The 27,591-nt window shown below is 48.7% G+C and overlaps 1 protein-coding gene across 3 annotated transcripts in view; it reads left to right on the forward strand.

Annotated features, from left to right (window-relative positions):
* The window catches only part of LOC109882462 (receptor-type tyrosine-protein phosphatase-like N), a 92,103-nt gene that overhangs the window by 15,989 nt on the left and 48,523 nt on the right, over positions 1-27,591 (forward strand). For all 3 annotated transcript variants that reach the window (XM_031806094.1, XM_031806096.1, XM_031806095.1), the window contains exon 3: positions 24,597-24,707. In XM_031806094.1, the coding sequence (XP_031661954.1) occupies positions 24,597-24,707 (111 nt within the window). The remainder of the gene's footprint in view (positions 1-24,596; positions 24,708-27,591) is intronic.

Below are 27,591 nucleotides of genomic sequence, written 5' to 3' on the forward strand. Positions count from 1 at the left end.
TCACCTACTGTTTTAGCTAGCTTTCCCAATTCAACACCTGTGATTACTGTATGCCTCGCTGTATGTCTCTCTCAAATGTCAATATGCCTTGTATACTGTTGTTCAGGTTAGTTATCATTGTTTTAGTTCACAATGGAGCCCCTAGTTCCACTCTTCATACCCTTGATAACTCCTTTGTCCCACCTCCCACACATGCGGTGACCTCACCCATTACTACCAGCATGTCCAGAGATACAACCTCTCTCATCATCACCCAGTGCCTGGGCTTACCTCCGCTGTACCCGCACCCCACCATACCCCTGTCTGCGCATTATGCCCTGAATATATTCTACCATGCCCAGAAACCTGCTCCTCTTATTCTCTGTCCCCAACGCTCTAGGCGACCAGTTTTGATAGCCTTTAGCCGCACCCTCATACTACTCCTTCTCTGTTCCGCGGGTGATGTGGAGGTAAACCCAGACCCTGCATGTCCCCAGGCACCCTCATTTGTTGACTTCTGTGATCGAAAAAGCCTTGGTTTCATGCATGTCAACATCAGAAGCCTCCTCCCTAAGTTTGTTTTACTCACTGCTTTAGCACACTCTGCTAACCCTGATGTCCTTGCTGTGTCTGAATCCTGGCTCAGGAAGGCCACCAAAAATTCAGAGATTTCCATACCCAACTATAACATCTTCCGTCAAGATAGAACTGCCAAAGGGGGAGGAGTTGCAGTTTACTGCAGAGATAGCCTGCAAAGTAATGTCATACTTTCCAGGTCCATACCCAAACAGTTCGAACTACTAATTTTGAAAATTACTCTCTCCAGAAATAAGTCTCTCACGGTTGCCGCCTGCTACCGACCCCCCTCAGCTCCCAGCTGTGCCCTGGACACCATTTGTGAATTGATCGCCCCCCATCTAGCTTCAGAGTTCTGTTAGGTGACCTAAACTGGGATATGCTTAACACCCCGCCAGTCCTACAATCTAAGCTAGATGCCCTCAATCTCACACAAATCATCAAGGAACCCACCAGGTACAACCCTAACTCTGTAAACAAGGGCACCCTCATAGACGTCATCCTGACCAACTGGCCCTCCAAATACACCTCCGCTGTCTTCAACCAGGATCTCAGCGATCACTGCCTCATTGCCTGTATCCGCTACGGAGCCGCAGTCAAACGACCACCCCTCATCACTGTCAAACGCTCCCTAAAACACTTCTGTGAGCAGGCCTTTCTAATCGACCTGGCCCGGGTATCCTGGAAGGACATTGACCTCATCCCGTCAGTTGAGGATGCCTGGTCATTCTTTAAAAGTAACTTCCTCACCATTTTAGATAAGCATGCTCCGTTCAAAAAATGCAGAACTAAGAACAGATACAGCCGTTGGTTCACCCCAGACCTGACTGCCCTCGACCAGCACAAAAACATCCTGTGGCGGACTGCAATAGCATTGAATAGTCCCCGTGATATGCAACTGTTCAGGGAAGTCCGGAACCAATACACGCAGTCAGTAAGGAAAGCTAAGGCCAGCTTCTTCAGGCAGAAGTTTGCATCCTGTAGCTCCAACTCCAAAAAGTTCTGGGACACTGTGAAGTCCATGGAGAACAAGAGCACCTCCTCCCAGCTGCCCACTGCACTGAGGCTAGGTAACACGGTCACCACTGATAAATCCATGATTATCGAAAACTTCAATAAGCATTTCTCAACGGCTGGCCATGCCTTCCGCCTGGCTACTTCAACCTCGGCCAACAGCTCCGCCCCCCTCCCGCAGCTCCTCGCCCAAGCCTCTCCAGGTTCTCCTTTACCCAAATCCAGATAGCAGATGTTCTGAAAGAGCTGCAAAACCTGGACCCGTACAAATCAGCTGGGCTTGACAATCTGGACCCTCTATTTCTGAAACTATCTGCCACCATTGTCGCAACCCCTATTACCAGCCTGTTCAACCTCTCTTTCATATCGTCTGAGATCCCCAAGGATTGGAAAGCTGCCGCAGTCATCCCCCTCTTCAAAGGGGGAGACACCCTGGACCCAAACTGTTACAGACCTATATCCATCCTGCCCTGCCTATCTAAGGTCTTCGAAAGCCAAGTCAACAAACAGGTCACTGACCATCTCGAATCCCACCGTACCTTCTCCGCTGTGCAATCTGGTTTCCGAGCCGGTCATGGGTGCACCTCAGCCACACTCAAGGTACTCAACGATATCATAACCGCCATCGATAAAAGACAGTACTGTGCAGCCGTCTTCATCGACCTTGCCAAGGCTTTCGACTCTGTCAATCACCATATTCTTATCGGCAGACTCAGGAGCCTCGGTTTTTCGGATGACTGCCTTGCCTGGTTCACCAATTACTTTGCAGACAGAGTTCAGTGTGTCAAATCGGAGGGCATTCTGTCCGGTCCTCTGGCAGTCTCTAAGGGGGTGCCACAGGGTTCAATTCTCGGGCCGACTCTTTTCTCTGTGTATATCAATGATGTTGCTCTTGCTGCGGGCGATTCCCTGATCCACCTCTACGCAGACGACACCATTCTATATACTTTCGGCCCGTCTTTGGACACTGTGCTATCTAACCTCCAAACAAGCTTCAATGCCATACAACACTCCTTCCGTGGCCTCCAACTGCTCTTAAACGCTAGTAAAACCAAATGCATGCTTTTCAACCGGTCGCTGCCTGCATCCGCATGCCCGACTAGCATCACCACCCTGGATGGTTCCGACCTAGAATATGTGGACGTCTATAAGTACCTAGGTGTCTGGCTAGACTGCAAACTCTCCTTCCAGACTCATATCAAACATCTCCAATCGAAAATCAAATCAAGAGTCGGTTTTCTATTCCGCAACAAAGCATCCTTCACTCACGCCGCCAAGCTTACCCTAGTAAAACTGACTATCCTACCGATCCTCGACTTCGGCGATGTCATCTACAAAATGGCTTCCAACACTCTACTCAGCCAACTGGATGCAGTCTATCACAGTGCCATCCGTTTTGTCACTAAAGCACCTTATACCACCCACCACTGCGACTTGTATGCTCTAGTCGGCTGGCCCTCGCTACATATTCGTCGCCAGACCCACTGGCTCCAGGTCATCTACAAGTCCATGCTAGGTAAAGCTCCGCCTTATCTCAGCTCACTGGTCACGATGGCAACACCCAGCAGGTGTATCTCACTGATCATCCCTAAAGCCAACACCTCATTTGGCCGCCTTTCGTTCCAGTACTCTGCTGCCTGTGACTGGAACGAATTGCAAAAATCGCTGAAGTTGGAGACTTTTATCTCCCTCACCAACTTCAAACATCAGCTATCTGAGCAGCTAACCGATCGCTGCAGCTGTACATAGTCTATTGGTAAATAGCCCACCCTTTTTCACCTACCTCATCCCCATACTGTTTTTATTTATTTACTTTTCTGCTCTTTTGCACACCAATATCTCTACCTGTACATGACCATCTGATCATTCATCACTCCAGTGTTAATCTGCAAAATTGTAATTATCTGCCTACCTCCTCATGCCTTTTGCACACATTGTATATAGACTCCCCCTTTGTTTTCTACTGTGTTATTGACTTGTTAATTGTTTACTCCATGTGTAACTCTTTGTTGTCTGCTCACACTGTTATGCTTTATCTTGGCCAGGTCGCAGTTGCAAATGAGAACTTGTTCTCAACTAGCCTACCTGGTTAAATAAAGGTGAAATAAAAATAAAATAAAAATGTCGATATAGAACTAGTTTTACTGTGGATATATGATAGATGTAGATACTTTTGTACCTGTTTCCTCCAGTATCTTCACAAGGTCCTTTGTTATTGTTCTGGGATTGATTTTCACTTTTCGCATCAAAGTCCGTTCATCTCTAGGAGACAGAACGTGTCTCCTTCCTGAGCAGTATGACGCCTGCCTGGTCCCATGGTGTTTATACTTGTGTACTATTGTTTGTACAGATGAACGTGGTACCATCAGACTTGTGGAGGTCTACAATTTATTTTCTGAGGTCTTGGCTGATTTCTTTTGATTATCCCATGATGTCAAGCAAAGAGGCACTGAGGTTGAAGGTAGGCCTTGAAATATATCCACAGGTATACCTCCAATTGACTCAGATGATGTCAATTAGCCTATCAGAAGCTTCTAAAGCCATGACATCATTTCCTGGAATTTTTCCAAGCTGTTTAAAACTTCTTACAGCTGCAGGGGCAGAGTAGTTGAGTAGCTTGGATGAAAAGGTGCCCAGAGTAAACGGCCAGCTCCTCAGTCTCATTTGCTAATATATGCATATTATTATTAGTATTGGATAGAAAACACTCTAAAATTTCCAAAACTGTCAAAATATTGACTGTTAGTATAACAGAACTGATATTGCAGGCGAAACCCTGAGGAAAATCAAACCAGGAAGTGGCTTCTATTTTGAAAACTTCTATTTTGAAAACATAGCCTGCCTTTGCTCCATTTAAAGGGATATCAACCAGATTCATTTTCATATCACTTCCTCAAGGTGTCAACAGTCTTCAGACATAGTTTCAGGCTTTTATTTAGAAAAATGAGCCAGGAAGATAACATCGCGTCAAGTGTTTGCATGAGTTTTGCTCGCACAACAGAGTTTGGGCAGCCATTGCCTTTCCCTCTCCTACTGAAAAATACAGTTGCGGTTGATATATTATCGATTATATATTTTAAAAACAACATGAGGATTGATTATAAAAAACGTTGACATGTTTCTGTAGACATTACGGAAACTATTTGGAATTTGTCTGCGTTGTCGTGACCGCTCTTTCCTGTGGATTTCTGAACATAATGCACCAACCAAATGGAGGTATTTTGGATATAAAAATATTCTTTATGGAACAAAAGGAACATTTATTGTGTAACTGGGAGTCTCGTGAGTGAAAACATCTGAAGATCATCAAAGGTAAACAATTAATCTGATTGCTTTTCTGATTTTTGTGACCAAGCTACTTGATGCAAGCTACTTGATGCTAAGGGTACATAATGTTTTGTCGAGCGATCGATAAACTTACACAAACGCTTGGATTGCTTTCGCTGTAAAGCATAATTTCAAAATCTGACACGACAGGTGGATTAACAAAAGGCTAAACCGTGTTTTCCTATATTGCACTTGTGATTTCATGAATATAAATATTTTTTGTAATATTTTTGGAATGTGGCTCTATGCAATTCAGCGGTTGTTGATGACAATTATCCCGTTAACGGGATTGCAGCCATAACAAGTATACTCTTAAAGACCTAATAATATTTTACATCAATAGCAGTCAATATTAATCGTCACCTTATTTCAGTCTCATCTGAAAGTTGTAAATTCTTGGTTTGTCTTCACGAACCCTGGCTAACAAGTTGAATCAGCAATACAACATTTGGTTTAATTATTTATTTACTAAATACCTAAATAATCACACAGAATTACATCTACACAGAATGGATCATACATTGATTACAACTTATGTCATAAAGGAAAACATCCCTAGTGGACGGAACAGATATGACGGCTGGTTACACAAAGAAAGTGGGTTGGGTTTTGAATGAAAGCACGGGAAGACTGAGGAACAAAAAGATTTTGGGAAAAGGAAAATGCAATAAATATTAACTCTGAGCTGCGCTTCGATCGGTTGGTCGTAGATGGAAGGCCGGGTTGTCCTTTGAAGAATGTCTGGTGGTAGAACGGAAACTTGGTAGTACCGTCGTCGTGTGGTAGGACAGTTACTCTATCCGTCCTTTCCTAGCCCACGTCTACGGTTGCTGCGCTAACGCAATGGCTAGGAGGTATAACTTATTGAGTGAATAAGGGTTCAAAGTTCAAACCAAGTTGCCATACTTTCAGCTCATGCTATATTCTGGCTGGTATAGTCAAAATTCATCCTTTCGGCTTGTGGATCGTCATCTTCACGTTAAAATTCTATGCTAATTTCGTTAGGTTCTTGTCGTTCAACCAGAGCTCACGCTGAGGTTGGCTTAGTTCTGTAGGTGACCCTGTCCTTTTTAACGTAGTCCTCACATCATTGGAACAGGAATTTTAATTTTCGTCAACGGGTTTATGGTGGTGAGCGTATTTCATAGTTTACATGTCTGTTCACTTGGGTGGGGCCTCTGTGTGAGCAGAGTGGTGTTCTTATGACAAATCGTTCTAGAAGCTCAAAATTACATTTAATCTTTTCGCAAATAGTATCATATTTAAACATTTAAATTGCACAACAATTCCATGTGAATCTGATAACTACATTGTGTAGATTTTCCAAGATACCGTTTATGTTGTCCTATCATCAGTAATCAAGTACCGAAATATGGTTCCGTTTCCCACCTTTTGATGTTTCCAGAATCTCTATGCTAACAAAGGGTGTTTCAAGAGTCAACTCTATAGAGTAGAGAGAGTGGAACGGGGGGAAGGTATTTATGGGGGTCATAAACCTCCCCCAACAGGCCAACGTCATGACATACCCGTAGTATGTACTCTGTCTATGCACGTAGTATGTACTCTGTCTATGCACTAGATAAGACCTCTTTCACTCCACCTACAATCACAAACCTCTTACACTCCACCTACAATCACATACCTCTTTCACTCCACCTACAATCACAAACCTCTTACACTCCACCTACAATCACATACCTCTTAATTTTGCACGCCCAATTTTTCAGTTTTTGATTTGTTAAAAAAGTTTGAAATATCCAGTAAATGTCGGTCCACTTCATGATTGTGTCCCACTTGTTGTTGATTCTTCACAAAAAAATACAGTTTTATATCTTTATGTTTGAAGCCTGAAATGTGGCAAAAGGTCGCAAAGTTCAAGGGGGCCGAATACTTTCGCAAGGCACTGTATTTCTGCAGCATTGAAGGTTCCCAAGAACACAGTGGCCTCCCCTAACCCAGATGACGCTGGGCCAATTGTGCACCACCTTGTGGGTCTCCCAGTCACGGCCGGTTGAGACACAGCCCGGGATCGAACCTGGTCTGTAGTGTTGGCTCAAGTATTGCAATGCAGTGTCTTAGAATGCTGCGCCACTCAGTAGGATATCGGGGGAGAAGGTCCTTGGTCAGGGAAGTGGCCAAGAACCCGATGGTCACTCTGACAGAGCTCCAGAGTTCCTCTGTGGAGATGGGAGAAACTTCCAGAAGGACAACCATCTCTGTAGCACTCCACCAATCAGGCCTTTATGGTAGGATGGACAAACGGAAGCCACTCCACAGTAAAAGGCACATGAAAGCCCACTTGGAGTTTGTCAAAAGGCACCTAATGAACTCTCAGACCATGAGAAACAAGAATTTCTGGTCTGATGAAACCAAGATTGAACTCTTTGGCCTGATTGCCAAGTGTCACGTCTGGAGGAAACCTGGCACCATTCCTATGGTGAAGCAAGGTGGTGGTAGCATCATGCTGAGGGGATGTTTTTTCAGCTGCAGCATCTGGGAGACTAGTCAGGATCGAGGGAAACATGGGCGGAGCAAAGTACAGAGAGACCCTGATAACTGGCTCCAGATTTTAGACTGGGGCAAAGGTTCCCCTTCCAACAGGACAACGACCCTAAGCTCAACGTCAAGACAACGCAGGAGTGGCTTTGGGACAGGTCTCTGAATGTTCTTGAGTGGCCTAGGCAGAGCCCGGACTTAAACCTGATCGAACATCTCTGGATAGACCTGAAAATAGCTGTGCAGCGACACTCCCATCTAACCCGACAAAGCTTGAGAGGATCTGCAGAAATGGAAGAAACACCTCAAATACAGATGTACCAAGCTTGTAGTGTCATACCCAAGAAGACTCGAGGCTGTAATCACTGCCAAAAAAGCTTCAACAAAGTACTGAGTAAAGGGTCTGAATACTTATGTAAACGTGCTATTTCATTTTTTTTATCTTAATACATTTGAAAACAATTCTAAAAACCTGTTTTAGTTTTGTCAAGGGGTCTGAAAACTTTCCGAATGCACTGAATCCAGTGTGTTCTGGTCGTCTTTAATAGTTGATTCTAAGATTTGTATTTGATCATGTATATGTTCTTGCTCTTTATTCTTTGTTATAGAGCCAAAAAGATTGGAGAAGTGGTTTACACATTCATCTCCATGTTAGATAGATAATTCTTCATGTTTTCTGTTTGGTTTTCTCCAGATTAGATTATATGGATTCTTAAAAAAATACAAAATAAAATATTTCACAAGTTCTTTCTATACATTGAGCTGATTTCAGACGTGCTGTGACGACTTCCTCCGAAGTCGGCTCCTCTCCTTGTTCGTTCGGCGGTCGACGTCACCGGCTTTCTAGCCATCGCCGCTCCATTTTTCATATATCCATTTGTTTTGTCTTGTTCCCTGCACACCTGGTTTTCATTCCCCAATCACACTGCATGTATTTATTCCTCTGTTCCCCCTCATGTCTTTGTGTGGAATTGTTTTTGTTACGTGTTTCGTGAGAAGGCTGGTTTTTCCCCTGTATTCTGTGGTATTTCACATAGGATGTTTAATTGTTAAACATTTATTTTTGTGACTGTTTCGCGCCTTGCACGTTTTACCTTTTGGCTGGAGGTTTTGACGCGGTGGCGTCCATCTGTTGGTTTCTCCTGCCTAAATAAAGTCTGCGCGTGTTCACTCTCTGCTCTCCCTCTCCTGCACCTGACTCCTCACCAGTAGATCACAACCCTCTCCTGCACCTGACTCCTCACCAGTAGATCACAACCCTCTCCTGCACCTGACTCCTCACCAGTAGATCACAACCCTCTCCTGCACCTGACTTCTCCACCAGCACAACCTTGACACGTGCTGTTTCTTCTTTTTCCATAGTGTATTTCTGCATTGTTTTAGTGATTCAATATAGCGAAGGCTCAGGTTTTTGGGGGTCTCTGTGTTTTTGGTTGAATCGGTTTCTCAATTTGTTTTGCATTCTTCAACAAACCATTTTGTCATTAATGTATACATTTTCTTAGGTTTTTTTGCTTGAAAAAATATTCGATAGGAAGATGAGAGGTTAAATATACTGTTTTTCTACTGACACGTTCACACCTATTACAGTGAAATGTTTTGTCCAGGAAGTTGAATTGGTTGTTGCCTAATTGTTTTTGTAGGTTTCTATGCTACTTTACCATAGTATTCTATAGCATTTCTTAATATTACTCAGTTCCTTATGGCTTTGGTGTCTCATGATTGAGTATTGCTCTGTTCAAGTAGACTGTGATTTTGCTGTGATCTGATAGGGGTGTCAGTTGGCTGACTATGAACGCTCTGAGAGAATCTGGGTTGAGGTCAGTGATAAAATAGTCTACAGTACTACTGCCAAGAGATGAGCTATAGGTGTACCTACCGTAGGAGTCCCCTCGAAGCCTACTATTGACTATGTACATATGTGCGACAGAGCTGCAGGAGTTGTGACCCGTTTTTGTTGGTTATGTTGTCATAGTTGTGCCTAGGGGGGCATATGGGGGAGGGAATGCTGTCACCTGCAGGTAGGTGTTTGTCCCCCTGTGTGCCGAGGGTGTCAGGTTATTGTCCAGTTCTGGCATTTAGTTCGCCACAGACTAGTACATGTCCCTGAGCCTGTAAATGGTTGATCTCCGCCTCCAGGATGGAGAAGCTGTCTTCATTAAAGTATGGGGATTCTATTGGGGGGATATTTATTTGATGAAGTCTCAGTTTATGCTCTTTAGGCCAAAGGCAGATGACCTCAGACCTTGTGTGTTCCAGGATGAGATAGTAAAAGTGTTGTGTTTCATAGTGTCTGGTGTTTTCGCTTGGTTTACGCTCTCGCACCACCTCTCGCTCCACCTCTCGCTCCACCTCTCGCTCACCTCGCTCACCTCTCGCTCCACCTCTCGCTCACCTCTCGCTCAACTCTCGCTCACCTCTCTGTCTGTCTGACTCTCTGTCTGTCTGTCTGTCTGTCTGTCTGTCTGTCTGTCTGTCTGTCCCCTCTCTCTCTCTCTCTCTCTCTCTCTCTCTCTCTCCCTCTCTTCTCTCTCTCTCTCCCTCTCTTCTCTCTCCCTCTCTTCTCTATCCCTCTTATCTATCTCCCTCTCTCTTCTCTCTATTCTCTCTCCCTCTCTCTTCACTCTCTTGCTTTCTCTCGCTTTATCGCTCTTTGGCCTAAGAGCAGGAACCCAGACTTCATTAAAGAAATTGGAAATACATGACTCATCTTCTTCCTGCTGCTCAGGCAGAAGATGAGTCACTAGCATGTTACGCTGCTTACACACTTCTCCTCACATACCTACACGCTCACTCTTCCTTTCTCCTCCCCTTCTCCTTTCTCCTCCCCTTCTCCTTTCTCCTCCCCTTCTCCTTTCTCCTCCCCTTCTCCTTTCTCCTCCAATCACGTTCTTTTATCTCCTCCTCTATCACCAGCCATACATTACTCATCTTCCTCTTATGCAATATTATCTATTCTCCTCTCTCTTTCTCTATATATCACTCACTCAATTACTCTCTCTCCCTTTTTATCTCTCTGTCCACCGTATCTCTCTGCCCACCTTATCTCTCTGTCTACCTTCTCTCTCTCTCTCTCTCTCTCTCTCTCTCTCTCTCTCTCTCTGTCTCTCTCTCTCTCTCTCTCTGTCTCTCTGTCTCTCTCTCTCTCTCTCTCTGTCTCTCTTCTCTGCCTAACTCTCTGTCTCTCTCTCTCTCTCTCTCTCTCTCTCTCTCTCTCTCTCTCTCTCTCTGTCACACTCTCTTTTTCTCATGTGCGTATGAAGAAGTGAGTCAGAATGAGTTAGCAGTGCGATCACATAGCTTATTATTACTTCCTATTTGCAGAGCTTATATATGCACACACACAACACACACACACACACACAACAGACACACACATACACACACACACACAACACACACAACACACAACACACACACACACAACACACACAACACACAACACACACACACACAACACACACACAACGCACACACACAACACAACACACACACACAACACAACACACACACACACACAACACACACACACACAACACACACAACACACCCAACACACACACACACAGATTTGACTGTAGAGAGCTTACCTTGCCCTGTCTTGTCGGTCTGCATTGTCTTGTCGGTCTGCATTGTCTTGTCTGTCTCTCTGTCTTGTCGGTCTGCATTGTCTTGTCAGTCTGCATTGTCTTGTCAGTCTGCATTGTCTTATCTATCTCTCTGTCTTGTCGGTCTGTATTGTCTTGTCTGTCTCTCTGTCTTGACGGTCTGCATTGTCTTGTCTGTCTCTCTGTCTTGTCTGTCTCTCTGTCTTGTCAGTCTGCATTGTCTGTCTCTCTGTCTTGTCGGTCTGCATTGTCTTGTCTGTCTCTCTGTCTGTCTCTCTGTTAGTTTCAGATAGCAGATTGGTCTGTCTTGTCTCTCTGTTAGTTTCAGATAGCAGTTTGGTCTGTCTTGACTCTCTGTCAGTTTCAGATAGCAGATAGGTCTGTCTTGTCTCTCTGATAGTTTCAGATAGCAGATTGGTCTGTCTTGTCTCTCTGTTAGTTTCAGATAGCAGATTGGTCTGTCTTGTCTCTCTGATAGTTTCAGATAGCAGATTGGTCTGCCTTGTCTCTCTGATAGTTTCAGATAGCAGATTGGGTGGTAAATAATGGATTCTAAAGTAGTTACCTGTTGCCTGATGATTCATACTGAATTATTCCGATGCTCTATAATCGTTACATACTTCAGTCTGAGACTGCCATCTTTGAAGGGTGTTGTACAAACGGCATCAGCAGTTGGATCATCTCTAACCAATCAGAGTATCAAAGCCAAAGACAATTCTGGTTCAGGCCCAGCCCATCAGTGTTTGGGACCAATCAGAACTTTTAGAATGTGTTTGTTGGGGAAGTACTCCTATCCAGACTCAAACTAACGTCTGTTAGCGTGGCCTTTGGCCGGAAAGAATGAGTCTGGGTAGCCAGGCTAATTGACCTACGCATCTACAGACAGAAACACAAGTTAAACACTACTTAAAGCTAACAGTTATAATGCATTATAAGGCAGTTATAATGCATTATGAGGCAGTTATAATGCATTATGAGGCAGTTATAATGAATTATGAGGCAGTTATAAGGCAGTTATAATGCATTATGAGGCAATTATAAAGCAGTTATAATGCATTATGAGGCAGTTATAAGGCAGTTATAATGCATTATGAGGCAGTTATAATGCATTATGAGGCAGTTATAAGGCAGTTATAATGCATTATGAGGCAGTTATAATGCATTATGAGGCAGTTATAATGCATTATAAGGCAGTTATAATGCATTATGAGGCAGTTATAATGCATTATGAGGCAGTTATAATGCATTATGAGGCAGTTATAAGGCAGTTATAATGCATTATGAGGCAGTTATAAGGCAGTTATAATGAATTATGAGGCAGTTATAATGCATTATGAGGCAGTTATAATGCATTATGAGGCAGTTATAAGGCAGTTATAATGCATTATGACCTTCCTACAGTTTATGCTTATGTAATGGCTTTCACAATGATGCTGGCTATTAAATGTGTTTATATATATCCATATTAAAATGTATTTATATATATCCATATGATATCTATTTTGGCTTTTTCTGTCACACGCTATTTTGTCCGGTCATGAAAAAGAAGACAATATACTGCAGTGTACATCCCTTTAACTCCCAATAAATACATTCAGCTTCTCTGTTTCATCATTTTCCTCAATTCACCATTCCACCACTCCCCCCCGTTCCACCATTTCTCTGTCCTCTTCCTATAAATAGCAGTGACTCATGTCTTTGGGTGTTTTTCATGGTATGATAAGAGGAAAGAGAGTTGTGTTCATTATGGAGGCGAGAGGAGAGAGAGGGCTGGGCGGCAGTGTAGCCTAGTGGTTAGAGCATTGGACTAGTAACTGAAAGGTTGCAAGTTCAAATCCCCTGAGCTGACAAGGTACAAAATCTGTCGTTCTGCCCTTGAACAGGCAGTTAACCCACTGTTCCTAGGCCGTCATTGAAAATAAGAATTTGTTCTTAACTGACTTGCCTAGTAATTTTTTTTTTTTTAAATGGAGGAGAGAGAGGGCTGGGTTCACTATGGAGGAGAGAGGAGAGAGAGGGCTGGGATCACTATGGAGGAGAGAGAGGGCTGGGTTCACTATGGAGGAGAGAGGAGAGAGAGGGCTGGGATCACTATGGAGGAGAGAGAGGGCTGGGTTCACTATGGAGGAGAGAGGAGAGAGAGGGCTGGGTTCACTATGGAGGAGAGAGGAGAGAGAGGGCTGGGATCACTATGGAGGAGAGAGGAGAGAGAGGGCTGGGATCACTATGGAGGAGAGAGAGGGCTGGGTTCACTATGGAGGAGAGAGGAGAGAGAGGGCTGGGTTCAATATGGAGGAGAGAGAGAGCTGGGTTCACTATGGAGGAGAGAGATGGATGGGTTCACTAAGGAGGAGAGAGGAGAGAGGGGGCTGGGATCACTATGGAGGAGAGAGGAGAGAGAGGGCTGGGTTCACTATGGAGGAGAGAGATGGATGGGTTCACTATGGAGGAGAGAGGAGAGAGGGGGCTGGGATCACTATGGAGGAGAGAGGAGAGAGAGGGCTGGGTTCACTATGGAGGAGAGAGGAGAGAGAGGGCTGGGATCACTATGGAGGAGAGAGGAGAGAGAGGGAAGGGTTCACTATGGAGGAGAGAGGAGAGAGAGGGCTGGGATCACTATGGAGGAGAGAGGAGAGAGAGGGCTGGGATCACTATGGAGGAGAGAGGAGAGAGAGGGCTGGGATCACTATGGAGGAGAGAGGAGAGAGAGGGCTGGGATCACTATGGAGGAGAGAGGAGAGAGAGGGCTGGGTTCACTATGGAGGAGAGAGGAGAGAGAGGGAAGGGTTCACTATGGAGGAGAGAGGAGAGAGAGGGCTGGGTTCACTATGGAGGAGAGAGGAGAGAGAGGGAAGGGTTCACTATGGAGGAGAGAGGAGAGAGAGGGCTGGGTTCACTATGGAGGAGAGAGGAGAGAGAGGGCTGGGATCACTATGGAGGAGAGAGGAGAGAGAGGGCTGGGATCACTATGGAGGAGAGAGGAGAGAGAGGGCTGGGTTCACTATGGAGGAGAGAGGAGAGAGAGGGAAGGGTTCACTATGGAGGAGAGAGGAGAGAGAGGGCTGGGATCACTATGGAGGAGAGAGGAGAGAGAGGGCTGGGTTCACTATGGAGGAGAGAGGAGAGAGAGGGAAGGGTTCACTATGGAGGAGAGAGGAGAGAGAGGGCTGGGTTTTACTATGGAGGAGAGAGAGGGCTGGGTTCACTATGGAGGAGAGAGATGGATGGGTTCACTATGGAGGAGAGAGGAGAGAGAGGGCTGGGTTCACTATGGAGGAGAGAGGAGAGAGAGGGCTGGGTTCACTATGGAGGAGAGAGGAGAGAGAGGGATGGGTTCACTATGGAGGAGAGAGGAGAGAGAGGGCTGGGATCACTATGGAGGAGAGAGGAGAGAGAGGGCTGGGTTCACTATGTAGGAGAGAGGAGAGAGAGGGAAGGGTTCACTATGGAGGAGAGAGGAGAGAGAGGGCTGGGTTCACTATGGAGGAGAGAGGAGAGAGAGGGCTGGGATCACTATGGAGGAGAGAGGAGAGAGAGGGCTGGGATCACTATGGAGGAGAGAGGAGAGAGAGGGCTGGGTTCACTATGGAGGAGAGAGGAGAGAGAGGGAAGGGTTCACTATGGAGGAGAGAGGAGAGAGAGGGCTGGGATCACTATGGAGGAGAGAGGAGAGAGAGGGCTGGGTTCACTATGGAGGAGAGAGGAGAGAGAGGGAAGGGTTCACTATGGAGGAGAGAGGAGAGAGAGGGCTGGGTTCACTATGGAGGAGAGAGGAGAGAGAGGAGAGAGAGGGCTGGGATCACTATGGAGGAGAGAGGAGAGAGAGGAGAGAGAGGGCTGGGATCACTATGGAGGAGAGAGGAGAGAGAGGGCTGGGTTCACTATGGAGGAGAGAGGAGAGAGAGGGAAGGGTTCACTATGGAGGAGAGAGGAGAGAGAGGGCTGGGTTCACTATGGAGGAGAGAGGAGAGAGAGGGCTGGGATCACTATGGAGGAGAGAGGAGAGAGAGGGCTGGGTTCACTATGGAGGAGAGAGGAGAGAGAGGGCTGGGATCACTATGGAGGAGAGAGAGGGCTGGGTTCACTATGGAGGAGAGAGGAGAGAGAGGGCTGGGTTCACTATGGAGGAGAGAGGAGAGAGAGGGCTGGGATCACTATGGAGGAGAGAGGAGAGAGAGGGCTGGGATCACTATGGAGGAGAGAGAGGGCTGGGTTCACTATGGAGGAGAGAGGAGAGAGAGGGCTGGGTTCACTATGGAGGAGAGAGAGGGCTGGGTTCACTATGGAGGAGAGAGATGGATGGGTTCACTATGGAGGAGAGAGGAGAGAGAGGGCTGGGTTCACTATGGAGGAGAGAGGAGAGAGAGGGCTGGGATCACTATGGAGGAGAGAGGAGAGAGAGGGCTGGGTTCACTATGGAGGAGAGAGGAGAGAGAGGGCTGGGTTCACTATGGAGGAGAGAGGAGAGAGAGGGATGGGTTCACTATGGAGGCGAGAGGAGAGAGAGGGCTGGGATCACTATGGAGGAGAGAGGAGAGAGAGGGCTGGGTTCACTATGTAGGAGAGAGGAGAGAGAGGGATGGGTTCACTATGGAGGAGAGAGAGGAGAGAGAGGGATGGGTTCACTATGGAGGCGAGAGGAGAGAGAGGGCTGGGATCACTATGGAGGAGAGAGGAGAGAGAGGGCTGGGTTCACTATGTAGGAGAGAGGAGAGAGAGGGAAGGGTTCACTATGGAGGAGAGAGGAGAGAGAGGGCTGGGTTCACTATGGAGGAGAGAGAGGGCTGGGTTCACTATGGAGGAGAGAGGAGAGAGAGGGCTGGGTTCACTATGGAGGAGAGAGGAGAGAGAGGGCTGGGTTCACTATGGAGGAGAGAGGAGAGAGAGGGAAGGGTTCACTATGGCGGACAGAGGAGAGAGAGGGCTGGGTTCACTATGGAGGAGAGAGGAGAGAGAGGGCTGGGATCACTATGGAGGAGAGAGGAGAGAGAGGGCTGGGATCACTATGGAGGAGAGAGGAGAGAGAGGGCTGGGTTCACTATGGAGGAGAGAGGAGAGATAGGGCTGGGATCACTATGGAGGAGAGAGGAGAGAGAGGGCTGGGTTCACTATGGAGGAGAGAGAGGGCTGGGTTCACTATGGAGGAGAGAGGAGAGAGAGGGATGGGATCACTATGGAGGAGAGAGAGGGCTGGGTTCACTATGGAGGAGAGAGGAGAGAGAGGGCTGGGTTCACTATGGAGGAGAGAGGAGAGAGAGGGCTGGGATCACTATGGAGGAGAGAGGAGAGAGAGAGGGCTGGGTTCACTATGGAGGAGAGAGGAGAGAGAGGGAAGGGTTCACTATGGAGGAGAGAGGAGAGAGAGGGCTGGGATCACTATGGAGGAGAGAGGAGAGAGAGGGCTGGGATCACTATGGAGGAGAGAGGAGAGAGAGGGCTGGGATCACTATGGAGGAGAGAGGAGAGAGAGGGCTGGGATCACTATGGAGGAGAGAGGAGAGAGAGGGCTGGGTTCACTATGGAGGAGAGAGGAGAGAGAGGGAAGGGTTCACTATGGAGGAGAGAGGAGAGAGAGGGCTGGGTTCACTATGGAGGAGAGAGGAGCGAGAGGGAAGGGTTCACTATGGAGGAGAGAGGAGAGAGAGGGCTGGGTTCACTATGGAGGAGAGAGGAGAGAGAGGGCTGGGATCACTATGGAGGAGAGAGGAGAGAGAGGGCTGGGATCACTATGGAGGAGAGAGGAGAGAGAGGGCTGGGTTCACTATGGAGGAGAGAGGAGAGAGAGGGAAGGGTTCACTATGGAGGAGAGAGGAGAGAGAGGGCTGGGATCACTATGGAGGAGAGAGGAGAGAGAGGGCTGGGTTCACTATGGAGGAGAGAGGAGAGAGAGGGAAGGGTTCACTATGGAGGAGAGAGGAGAGAGAGGGCTGGGTTTTACTATGGAGGAGAGAGAGGGCTGGGTTCACTATGGAGGAGAGAGATGGATGGGTTCACTATGGAGGAGAGAGGAGAGAGAGGGCTGGGTTCACTATGGAGGAGAGAGGAGAGAGAGGGCTGGGTTCACTATGGAGGAGAGAGGAGAGAGAGGGATGGGTTCACTATGGAGGAGAGAGGAGAGAGAGGGCTGGGATCACTATGGAGGAGAGAGGAGAGAGAGGGCTGGGTTCACTATGTAGGAGAGAGAGGAGAGAGAGGGAAGGGTTCACTATGGAGGAGAGAGGAGAGAGAGGGCTGGGTTCACTATGGAGGAGAGAGGAGAGAGAGGGCTGGGATAACTATGGAGGAGAGAGGAGAGAGAGGGCTGGGATCACTATGGAGGAGAGAGGAGAGAGAGGGCTGGGTTCACTATGGAGGAGAGAGGAGAGAGAGAGGGAAGGGTTCACTATGGAGGAGAGAGGAGAGAGAGGGCTGGGTTCACTATGGAGGAGAGAGGAGAGAGAGGGAAGGGTTCACTATGGAGGAGAGAGGAGAGAGAGGGCTGGGTTCACTATGGAGGATCACTATGGAGGAGAGAGAGGGCTGGGGTTCACTATGGAGGAGAGAGGAGAGAGAGGGCTGGGATCACTATGGAGGAGAGAGGAGAGAGAGGGCTGGGTTCACTATGGAGGAGAGAGGAGAGAGAGGGAAGGGTTCACTATGGAGGAGAGAGGAGAGAGAGGGCTGGGTTCACTATGGAGGAGAGAGGAGAGAGAGGGCTGGGATCACTATGGAGGAGAGAGGAGAGAGAGGGCTGGGTTCACTATGGAGGAGAGAGGAGAGAGAGGGCTGGGATCACTATGGAGGAGAGAGAGGGCTGGGTTCACTATGGAGGAGAGAGGAGAGAGAGGGCTGGGTTCACTATGGAGGAGAGAGGAGAGAGAGGGCCGGGATCACTATGGAGGAGAGAGGAGAGAGAGGGCTGGGATCACTATGGAGGAGAGAGAGGGCTGGGTTCACTATGGAGGAGAGAGGAGAGAGAGGGGCTGGGTTCACTATGGAGGAGAGAGAGGGCTGGGTTCACTATGGAGGAGAGAGATGGATGGGTTCACTATGGAGGAGAGAGGAGAGAGAGGGCTGGGTTCACTATGGAGGAGAGAGGAGAGAGAGGGCTGGGATCACTATGGAGGAGAGAGGAGAGAGAGGGCTGGGTTCACTATGGAGGAGAGAGGAGAGAGAGGGATGGGTTCACTATGGAGGAGAGAGGAGAGAGAGGGATGGGTTCACTATGTAGGAGAGAGGAGAGAGAGGGATGGGTTCACTATGGAGGAGAGAGGAGAGAGAGGGATGGGTTCACTATGTAGGAGAGAGGAGAGAGAGGGAAGGGTTCACTATGGAGGAGAGAGGAGAGAGAGGGCTGGGTTCACTATGGAGGAGAGAGAGGGCTGGGTTCACTATGGAGGAGAGAGGAGAGAGAGGGCTGGGTTCACTATGGAGGAGAGAGGAGAGAGAGGGCTGGGTTCACTATGGAGGAGAGAGGAGAGAGAGGGAAGGGTTCACTATGGCGGAGAGAGGAGAGAGAGGGCTGGGTTCACTATGGAGGAGAGAGGAGAGAGAGGGCTGGGATCACTATGGAGGAGAGAGGAGAGAGAGGGCTGGGATCACTATGGAGGAGAGAGGAGAGAGAGGGCTGGGTTCACTATGGAGGAGAGAGGAGAGAGAGGGAAGGGTTCACTATGGAGGAGAGAGGAGAGAGAGGGCTGGGTTCACTATGGAGGAGAGAGGAGAGATAGGGCTGGGATCACTATGGAGGAGAGAGGAGAGAGAGGGCTGGGTTCACTATGGAGGAGAGAGAGGGCTGGGTTCACTATGGAGGAGAGAGGAGAGAGAGGGCTGGGATCACTATGGAGGAGAGAGAGGGCTGGGTTCACTATGGAGGAGAGAGGAGAGAGAGGGCTGGGTTCACTATGGAGGAGAGAGGAGAGAGAGGGCTGGGATCACTATGGAGGAGAGAGGAGAGAGAGAGGGCTGGGTTCACTATGGAGGAGAGAGGAGAGAGATGGAAGGGTTCACTATGGAGGAGAGAGGAGAGAGAGGGCTGGGTTCACTATGGAGGAGAGAGGAGAGAGAGGGCTGGGATCACTATGGAGGAGAGAGGAGAGAGAGGGCTGGGTTCACTATGGAGGAGAGAGAGGGCTGGGTTCACTATGGAGGAGAGAGGAGAGAGAGGGCTGGGTTCACTATGGAGGAGAGAGGAGAGAGAGGGCTGGGTTCACTATGGAGGAGAGAGGAGAGAGAGGGCTGGGTTCACTATGGAGGAGAGAGAGGGCTGGGTTCACTATGGAGGAGAGAGGAGAGAGAGGCCTGGGTTCACTATGGAGGAGAGAGAGGGCTGGGTTCACTATGGAGGAGAGAGAGGGATGGGTTCACTATGGAGGAGAGAGAGGGATGGGTTCACTATGGAGGAGAGAGGAGAGAGAGGGCTGGGTTCACTACGGAGGAGAGAGAGGGCTGGGTTCACTATGGAGGATAGATGAGAGAGAGGGCTGGGTTAACTATGGAGGAGAGAGGAGAGAGAGGGCTGGGTTCACTATGGAGGAGAGAGGAGAGAGAGGGCTGGGTTTACTATGGAGGAGAGAGAGGCCTGGATTCACTATGGAGGAGAGAGAGAGGCTGGGTTCACTAAGGAGGAGAGAGAGGGCTGGGTTCACTATGGAGGAGAGAGGAGAGAGAGGGCTGGGTTCACTATGACGGAGAGAGGAGAGAGAGGGCTGGGTTCACTATGGAGGAGAGAGAGGGCTGGGTTCACTATGGAGGAGAGAGGAGAGAGAGGGAAGGGTTCACCATGGAGGAGAGAGGAGAGAGAGGTCTGGGTTCACTATGGAGGAGAGAGGAGAGAGAGGGCTGGGATCACTATGGAGGAGAGAGGAGAGAGAGGGGAAGGGTTCACTATGGAGGAGAGAGGAGAGAGAGGGCTGGGTTCACTATGGAGGAGAGAGGAGAGAGTGGGCTGGGATCACTATGGAGGAGAGAGGAGAGAGAGGGCTGGGTTCACTATGGAGGAGAGAGGAGAGAGAGGGCTGGGTTCACTATGGAGGAGAGAGAGGGCTGGGTTCACTATGGAGGAGAGAAGAAAGAGAGGGCTGGGATCACTATGGAGGAGAGAGAGGGCTGGGTTCACTATGGAGGAGAGAGGAGAGAGAGGGCTGGGATCACTATGGAGGAGAGAGGAGAGAGAGGGCTGGGATCACTATGGAGGAGAGAGGAGAGAGAGGGCTGGGTTCACTATGGAGGAGAGAGGAGAGAGAGGGATGGGTTCACTAGGGAGGAGAGAGAGGGCTGGGTTCACTATGGAGGAGAGAGAGGGCTGGGTTCACTATGGAGGAGAGAGAGGGCTGGGTTCACTATGACGGAGAGAGGAGAGAGAGGGCTGGGTTCACTATGGAGGAGAGAGAGGGCTGGGTTCACTATGGAGGAGAGAGGAGAGAGAGGGAAGGGTTCACTATGGAGGAGAGAGAGGGCTGGGTTCACTATGGAGGAGAGAGGAGAGAGAGGGATGGTTTCAATATGGAGGAGAGAGAGGGTTGGGCTACTATGAAGGAGAGAGAGGGCTGGGTTCACTATGGAGGAGAGAGGAGAGAGAGGGAAGGGTTCACTATGGAGGAGAGAGAGGGCTGGGTTCACTATGACGGAGAGAGGAGAGAGAGGGCTGGGTTCACTATGGAGGAGAGAGAGGGCTGGGTTCACTATGGAGGAGAGAGGAGAGAGAGGGAAGGGTTCACCATAGAGGAGAGAGGAGAGAGAGGGCTGGGTTCACTATGGAGGAGAGAGGAGAGAGAGGGCTGGGATCACTATGGAGGAGAGAGAGGGCTGGGATCACTATGGAGGAGAGAGGAGAGAGAGGGCTGGGATCACTATGGAGGTGAGAGGAGAGAGGGCTGGGTTCACTATGGAGGAGAGAGAGGGCTGGGTTCACTATGGAGGAGAGAGGAGAGAGAGGGCTGGGTTCACTATGGAGGAGAGAGGAGAGAGAGGGCTGGGATCACTATGGAGGAGAGAGGAGAGAGAGGGCTGGGATCACTATGGAGGAGAGAGGAGAGAGAGGGCTGGGTTCACTATGGAGGAGAGAGGAGAGAGAGGGCTGGGTTCAATATGGAGGAGAGAGAGGGCTGGGATCACTATGGAGGAGAGAGGAGAGAGAGGGCTGGGTTCACTATGGAGGAGAGAGGAGAGAGAGGGCTGGGATCACTATGGAGGAGAGAGGAGAGAGAGGGCTGGGTTCACTATGGAGGATAGATGAGAGAGAGGGCTGGGTTCACTATGGAGGAGAGAGGAGAGAGAGGGCTGGGTTCACTATGGAGGAGAGAGGAGAGAGAGGGCTGGGTTTACTATGGAGGAGAGAGAGGCCTGGATTCACTATGGAGGAGAGAGAGGGCTGGGTTCACTAAGGAGGAGAGAGAGGGCTGGGTTCACTATGGAGGAGAGAGGAGAGAGAGGGCTGGGTTCACTATGACGGAGAGAGGAGAGAGAGGGCTGGGTTCACTATGGAGGAGAGAGAGGGCTGGGTTCACTATGGAGGAGAGAGGAGAGAGAGGGAAGGGTTCACCATGGAGGAGAGAGGAGAGAGAGGGCTGGGTTCACTATGGAGGAGAGAGGAGAGAGAGGGCTGGGATCACTATGGAGGAGAGAGGAGAGAGAGGGAAGGGTTCACTATGGAGGAGAGAGGAGAGAGAGGGCTGGGTTCACTATGGAGGAGAGAGGAGAGAGTGGGCTGGGATCACTATGGAGGAGAGAGGAGAGAGAGGGCTGGGTTCACTATGGAGGAGAGAGGAGAGAGAGGGCTGGGTTCACTATGGAGGAGAGAGAGGGCTGGGTTCACTATGGAGGAGAGAAGAAAGAGAGGGCTGGGATCACTATGGAGGAGAGAGAGGGCTGGGTTCACTATGGAGGAGAGAGGAGAGAGAGGGCTGGGATCACTATGGAGGAGAGAGGAGAGAGAGGGCTGGGATCACTATGGAGGAGAGAGGAGAGAGAGGGCTGGGTTCACTATGGAGGAGAGAGGAGAGAGAGGGATGGGTTCACTAGGGAGGAGAGAGAGGGCTGGGTTCACTATGGAGGAGAGAGAGGGCTGGGTTCACTATGGAGGAGAGAGAGGGCTGGGTTCACTATGACGGAGAGAGGAGAGAGAGGGCTGGGTTCACTATGGAGGAGAGAGAGGGCTGGGTTCACTATGGAGGAGAGAGGAGAGAGAGGGAAGGGTTCACTATGGAGGAGAGAGAGGGCTGGGTTCACTATGGAGGAGAGAGGAGAGAGAGGGATGGTTTCACTATGGAGGAGAGAGAGGGCTGGGCTACTATGAAGGAGAGAGAGGGCTGGGTTCACTATGGAGGAGAGAGGAGAGAGAGGGAAGGGTTCACTATGGAGGAGAGAGAGGGCTGGGTTCACTATGACGGAGAGAGGAGAGAGAGGGCTGGGTTCACTATGGAGGAGAGAGAGGGCTGGGTTCACTATGGAGGAGAGAGGAGAGAGAGGGAAGGGTTCACCATAGAGGAGAGAGGAGAGAGAGGGCTGGGTTCACTATGGAGGAGAGAGGAGAGAGAGGGCTGGGATCACTATGGAGGAGAGAGAGGGCTGGGATCACTATGGAGGAGAGAGGAGAGAGAGGGCTGGGATCACTATGGAGGAGAGAGGAGAGAGAGGGCTGGGTTCACTATGGAGGAGAGAGAGGGCTGGGTTCACTATGGAGGAGAGAGGAGAGAGAGGGCTGGGTTCACTATGGAGGAGAGAGGAGAGAGAGGGCTGGGATCACTATGGAGGAGAGAGGAGAGAGAGGGCTGGGATCACTATGGAGGAGAGAGGAGAGAGAGGGCTGGGTTCACTATGGAGGAGAGAGGAGAGAGAGGGAAGGGTTCACTATGGAGGAGAGAGGAGAGAGAGGGCTGGGTTCACTATGGAGGAGAGAGGAGAGAGTGGGCTGGGATCACTATGGAGGAGAGAGGAGAGAGAGGGCTGGGTTCACTATGGAGGAGAGAGGAGAGAGAGGGCTGGGTTCACTATGGAGGAGAGAGAGGGCTGGGTTCACTATGGAGGAGAGAAGAAAGAGAGGGCTGGGATCACTATGGAGGAGAGAGAGGGCTGGGTTCACTATGGAGGAGAGAGGAGAGAGAGGGCTGGGATCACTATGGAGGAGAGAGGAGAGAGAGGGCTGGGATCACTATGGAGGAGAGAGGAGAGAGAGGGCTGGGTTCACTATGGAGGAGAGAGGAGAGAGAGGGATGGGTTCACTAGGGAGGAGAGAGAGGGCTGGGTTCACTATGGAGGAGAGAGAGGGCTGGGTTCACTATGGAGGAGAGAGAGGGCTGGGTTCACTATGACGGAGAGAGGAGAGAGAGGGCTGGGTTCACTATGGAGGAGAGAGAGGGCTGGGTTCACTATGGAGGAGAGAGGAGAGAGAGGGAAGGGTTCACTATGGAGGAGAGAGAGGGCTGGGTTCACTATGGAGGAGAGAGGAGAGAGAGGGATGGTTTCACTATGGAGGAGAGAGAGGGCTGGGCTACTATGAAGGAGAGAGAGGGCTGGGTTCACTATGGAGGAGAGAGGAGAGAGAGGGAAGGGTTCACTATGGAGGAGAGAGAGGGCTGGGTTCACTATGACGGAGAGAGGAGAGAGAGGGCTGGGTTCACTATGGAGGAGAGAGAGGGCTGGGTTCACTATGGAGGAGAGAGGAGAGAGAGGGAAGGGTTCACCATAGAGGAGAGAGGAGAGAGAGGGCTGGGTTCACTATGGAGGAGAGAGGAGAGAGAGGGCTGGGATCACTATGGAGGAGAGAGAGGGCTGGGATCACTATGGAGGAGAGAGGAGAGAGAGGGCTGGGATCACTATGGAGGAGAGAGGAGAGAGAGGGCTGGGTTCACTATGGAGGAGAGAGAGGGCTGGGTTCACTATGGAGGAGAGAGGAGAGAGAGGGCTGGGTTCACTATGGAGGAGAGAGGAGAGAGAGGGCTGGGATCACTATGGAGGAGAGAGGAGAGAGAGGGCTGGGATCACTATGGAGGAGAGAGGAGAGAGAGGGCTGGGTTCACTATGGAGGAGAGAGGAGAGAGAGGGCTGGGTTCAATATGGAGGAGAGAGAGGGCTGGGATCACTATGGAGGAGAGAGGAGAGAGAGGGCTGGGTTCACTATGGAGGAGAGAGGTGAGAGAGGGCAGGGATCACTATGGAGGAGAGAGGAGAGAGAGGGCTGGGATCACTATGGAGGAGAGCGGAGAGAGAGGGCTGGGTTCACTACTGTGTGTGTGTGTGTGTGTGTGTGTGTGTGTGTGTGTGTGTGTGTGTGTGTGTGTGTGTGTGTGTGTGTGTGTGTGTGTGTGTGTGTGTGTGTGTATATGTATATGTGTGTGTGTGTGTGTGTGTGTGTGTGTGTGTGTGTGTGTGTGTGTGTGTGTGTGTGTGTGTGTGTGTGTGTGTGTGTGTGTGTGTGTGTGTGTGTGTGTGTGTGTGTGTGTGTGTATGTGCATATATCAGCTGTGTTTGTGTGTGTGCATATATGCTCTGTAAATGTGATTTGCTGTGTGCGTGTGTGTGTATGTTTTCATGTGATTTGCTGTGTGCGTGTGCGTGTGTGTGTGTGTGTGTGTTTGTGTGTGTGTGTATTTTAATGTGATTTGCTGTGTGTTACAGACGGTCTCTTTGGGCAGTGCCGTACCTCTAAGCTGGACCAGGTGCAGTACCAGGTGTCAGTTCCTGTTCTGAAGAGGATGCAGGAAGTCCTCAAACAGCTCACACTGCAGGGTGAGTCAACACTATAACACACTGCAGGGTGAGTCAACAATCTAACACACTGCAGGGTGATTCAACACTATAACACACTGCAGGGTGAGTCAACACTATAACACACTGCAGGGTGAGTCAACACTATAACACACTGCAGGGTGAGTCAACAATCTAACACACTGCAGGGTGAGTCAACACTATAACACACTGCAGGGTGAGTCAACACTATAACACACTGCAAGGTGAGTCAACACTCTAACACACTGCAGGGTGAGTCAACACTATAACACACTGCAGGGTGAGTCAACACTATAACACACTGCAGGGTGAGTCAACACTCTAACACACTGCAGGGTGAGTCAACACTCTAACACACTGCAGGGTGAGTCAACACTCTAACACACTGCAGGGTGAGTCAACACTCTAACACACTGCAAGGTGAGTCAACACTCTAACACACTGCAGGGTGAGTCAACACTATAAAACCTGCAGGGTGAGTCAACACTCTAACACACTGCAGGGTGAGTCAACACTATAACACACTGCAGGGTGAGTCAACACTATAACACAATGCAGGGTGAGTCAACAATCTAACACACTGCAGGGTGAGTCAACACTATAACACACTGCAGGGTGAGTCAACACTATAACACACTGCAGGGTGAGTCAACACTATAACACACTGCAGGGTGAGTCAACAATCTAACACACTGCAGGGTGAGTCAACACTATAACACACTGCAGGGTGAGTCAACACTATAACACACTGCAAGGTGAGTCAACACTCTAACACACTGCAGGGTGAGTCAACACTATAACACACTGCAGGGTGAGTCAACACTATAACACACTGCAGGGTGAGTCAACACTATAACACACTGCAAGGTGAGTCAACACTCTAACACACTGCAGGGTGAGTCAACACTATAACACACTGCAGGGTGAGTCAACACTATAACACACTGCAGGGTGAGTCAACACTATAACACACTGCAGGGTGAGTCAACACTATAAAACCTGCAGGGTGAGTCAACACTCTAACACACTGCAGGGTGAGTCAACACTATAACACACTGCAGGGTGAGTCAACAGTATACCACACTGCATGGTGAGTCAACACTCTAACACACACACACCTCTCTTTTTTGTACACTGCTACTACTCGCTGTTTATTATCTATGCAGTCAATTCACCCCTTCCTACATGTACATATTACCTCTTTCCTGTACCCCCGCACATTGACTCGTTATCGGTAACCCTGTATATGGCCTCTTTATTTTATTGTGTTACTTTTTATAATCTTTTACTTTAGTTTATTTGGTAAATATTTTCTTAACTCTTTCTTGAACTGCACTGTTGGTTAAGGGCTTGTAAGTAAGCATTTTATGGTAAGGTCTACACTTGTTGTATTTGGCGCACGTGACAAATTAAGTTTGATTTGATTGGAAGAATCTCAAATGTTAAACATATTTTGATTTGTTTAACACTTTATTTGTTTTCTTCATGATTCCATCTGTGTTATTTCATACTTTTGATGTCTTCACTATTATTCTACAATGTAGACAATAGTAAAATATAAAGAAAAGCACATGAATGAGTAGGTGTGTCTAAAACGTTTGACCGATAGTTTATGTGTTATTGCTTTTCAACCATATTGTGGTTTCAGAGATATCTATCTAATAAAACTCAAAGGGTTTTCTTTAATGGAAGCGTCTCTAATGTCAAACATGTAAAGTGTGGTGTACCGCAGGTCAGCTCTCTAGGCCCTCTACTCTTTTATATTTTTACCAATGACCTGCCACTGGCATTAAACAAAGCATGTGTGTCCATGGTCCATGTATGCTGATGATTCAACCATATACTCATCAGCAACCACAGCTAATGAAGTCACTGAAACCCTTAACAAAGAGTTGCAGTCTGTTTTGGAATGGGTGGCCAGTAATAAACCGTTCCTGAACATCTCTAAAACTAAGAGCATTGTATTTGGTACAATCATTCCCTAAGTTCTAGATCACAGCTGAATCTGGTTATGAATGGTTTGGCTGTTGAACAAGGTGAGGAGACCTAATTACTTGGCGTTACCTTAGATTGTAAACTGTCATGGTCAAAATATATAGATTCAGTGGTTGTAAAGATGAGGAGAGGTCTGTCTGTGATAAAGAGATGCTCTGCTTTTTTGATACTGCATTCCAAAAAGCAAGTCCTGCAGGCTCTAGTTTAGTCTAATCTTGATTATTGTCCAGTCGTGTGGTCCAGTGCTGTAAGGAAAGACCTAGTTAAGCTGCAGCTGGCCCGGACAGAGCGGCACGTCTTGCTCTTCATTGTAATCAGAGTGCCACGCCCTGACCGTAGAGAGCTTTTTATGTCTCTATTTTGGTTTGGTCAGGGTGTGATTTGGGTGGGCATTCTATGTCCTTTTCTATGTTTTCTATTTCTATGTGTTTGGCCGGGTATGGTTCTCAATCAGGGACAGCTGTCTATCGTTGTCTCTGATTGGGAACCATACTTAGGTATCTTTTCCCCACAGGGGTTTGTGGGTAGTTGTTTTCTGTATTAATGTTTGCACCTTACTGTTTCGGTTTCATTTATTCTCTTGTTATTTTGTATTTTGTGTTCAGTTTGATAAAGAAACGCTGAGCTTTGGTTCGACTACTCTTCCTCATCCGACGACGAAAGTCGTTAGTCAGAGGGCTGATATAAATACTATGCATGCCAGTCTCTCTTGGTTAAGAGTTTAGGAGAGACTGACTGCATCACTTATATTTATAAGAAACAATGTGTTGAAAATCCCCCAAAAATGTAATAGTCAACTTACACACAGCTCTGATACACACACTTACCCCACCAGACATGCCACCAGGGGTCTTTTCACAGTCCCCAAATCCAGAACAAATTCAAGAAA

This window comes from Oncorhynchus kisutch, linkage group LG26 (assembly GCF_002021735.2).
Source record: "Oncorhynchus kisutch isolate 150728-3 linkage group LG26, Okis_V2, whole genome shotgun sequence".
Taxonomy (NCBI): Eukaryota; Metazoa; Chordata; class Actinopteri; order Salmoniformes; family Salmonidae; genus Oncorhynchus; species Oncorhynchus kisutch.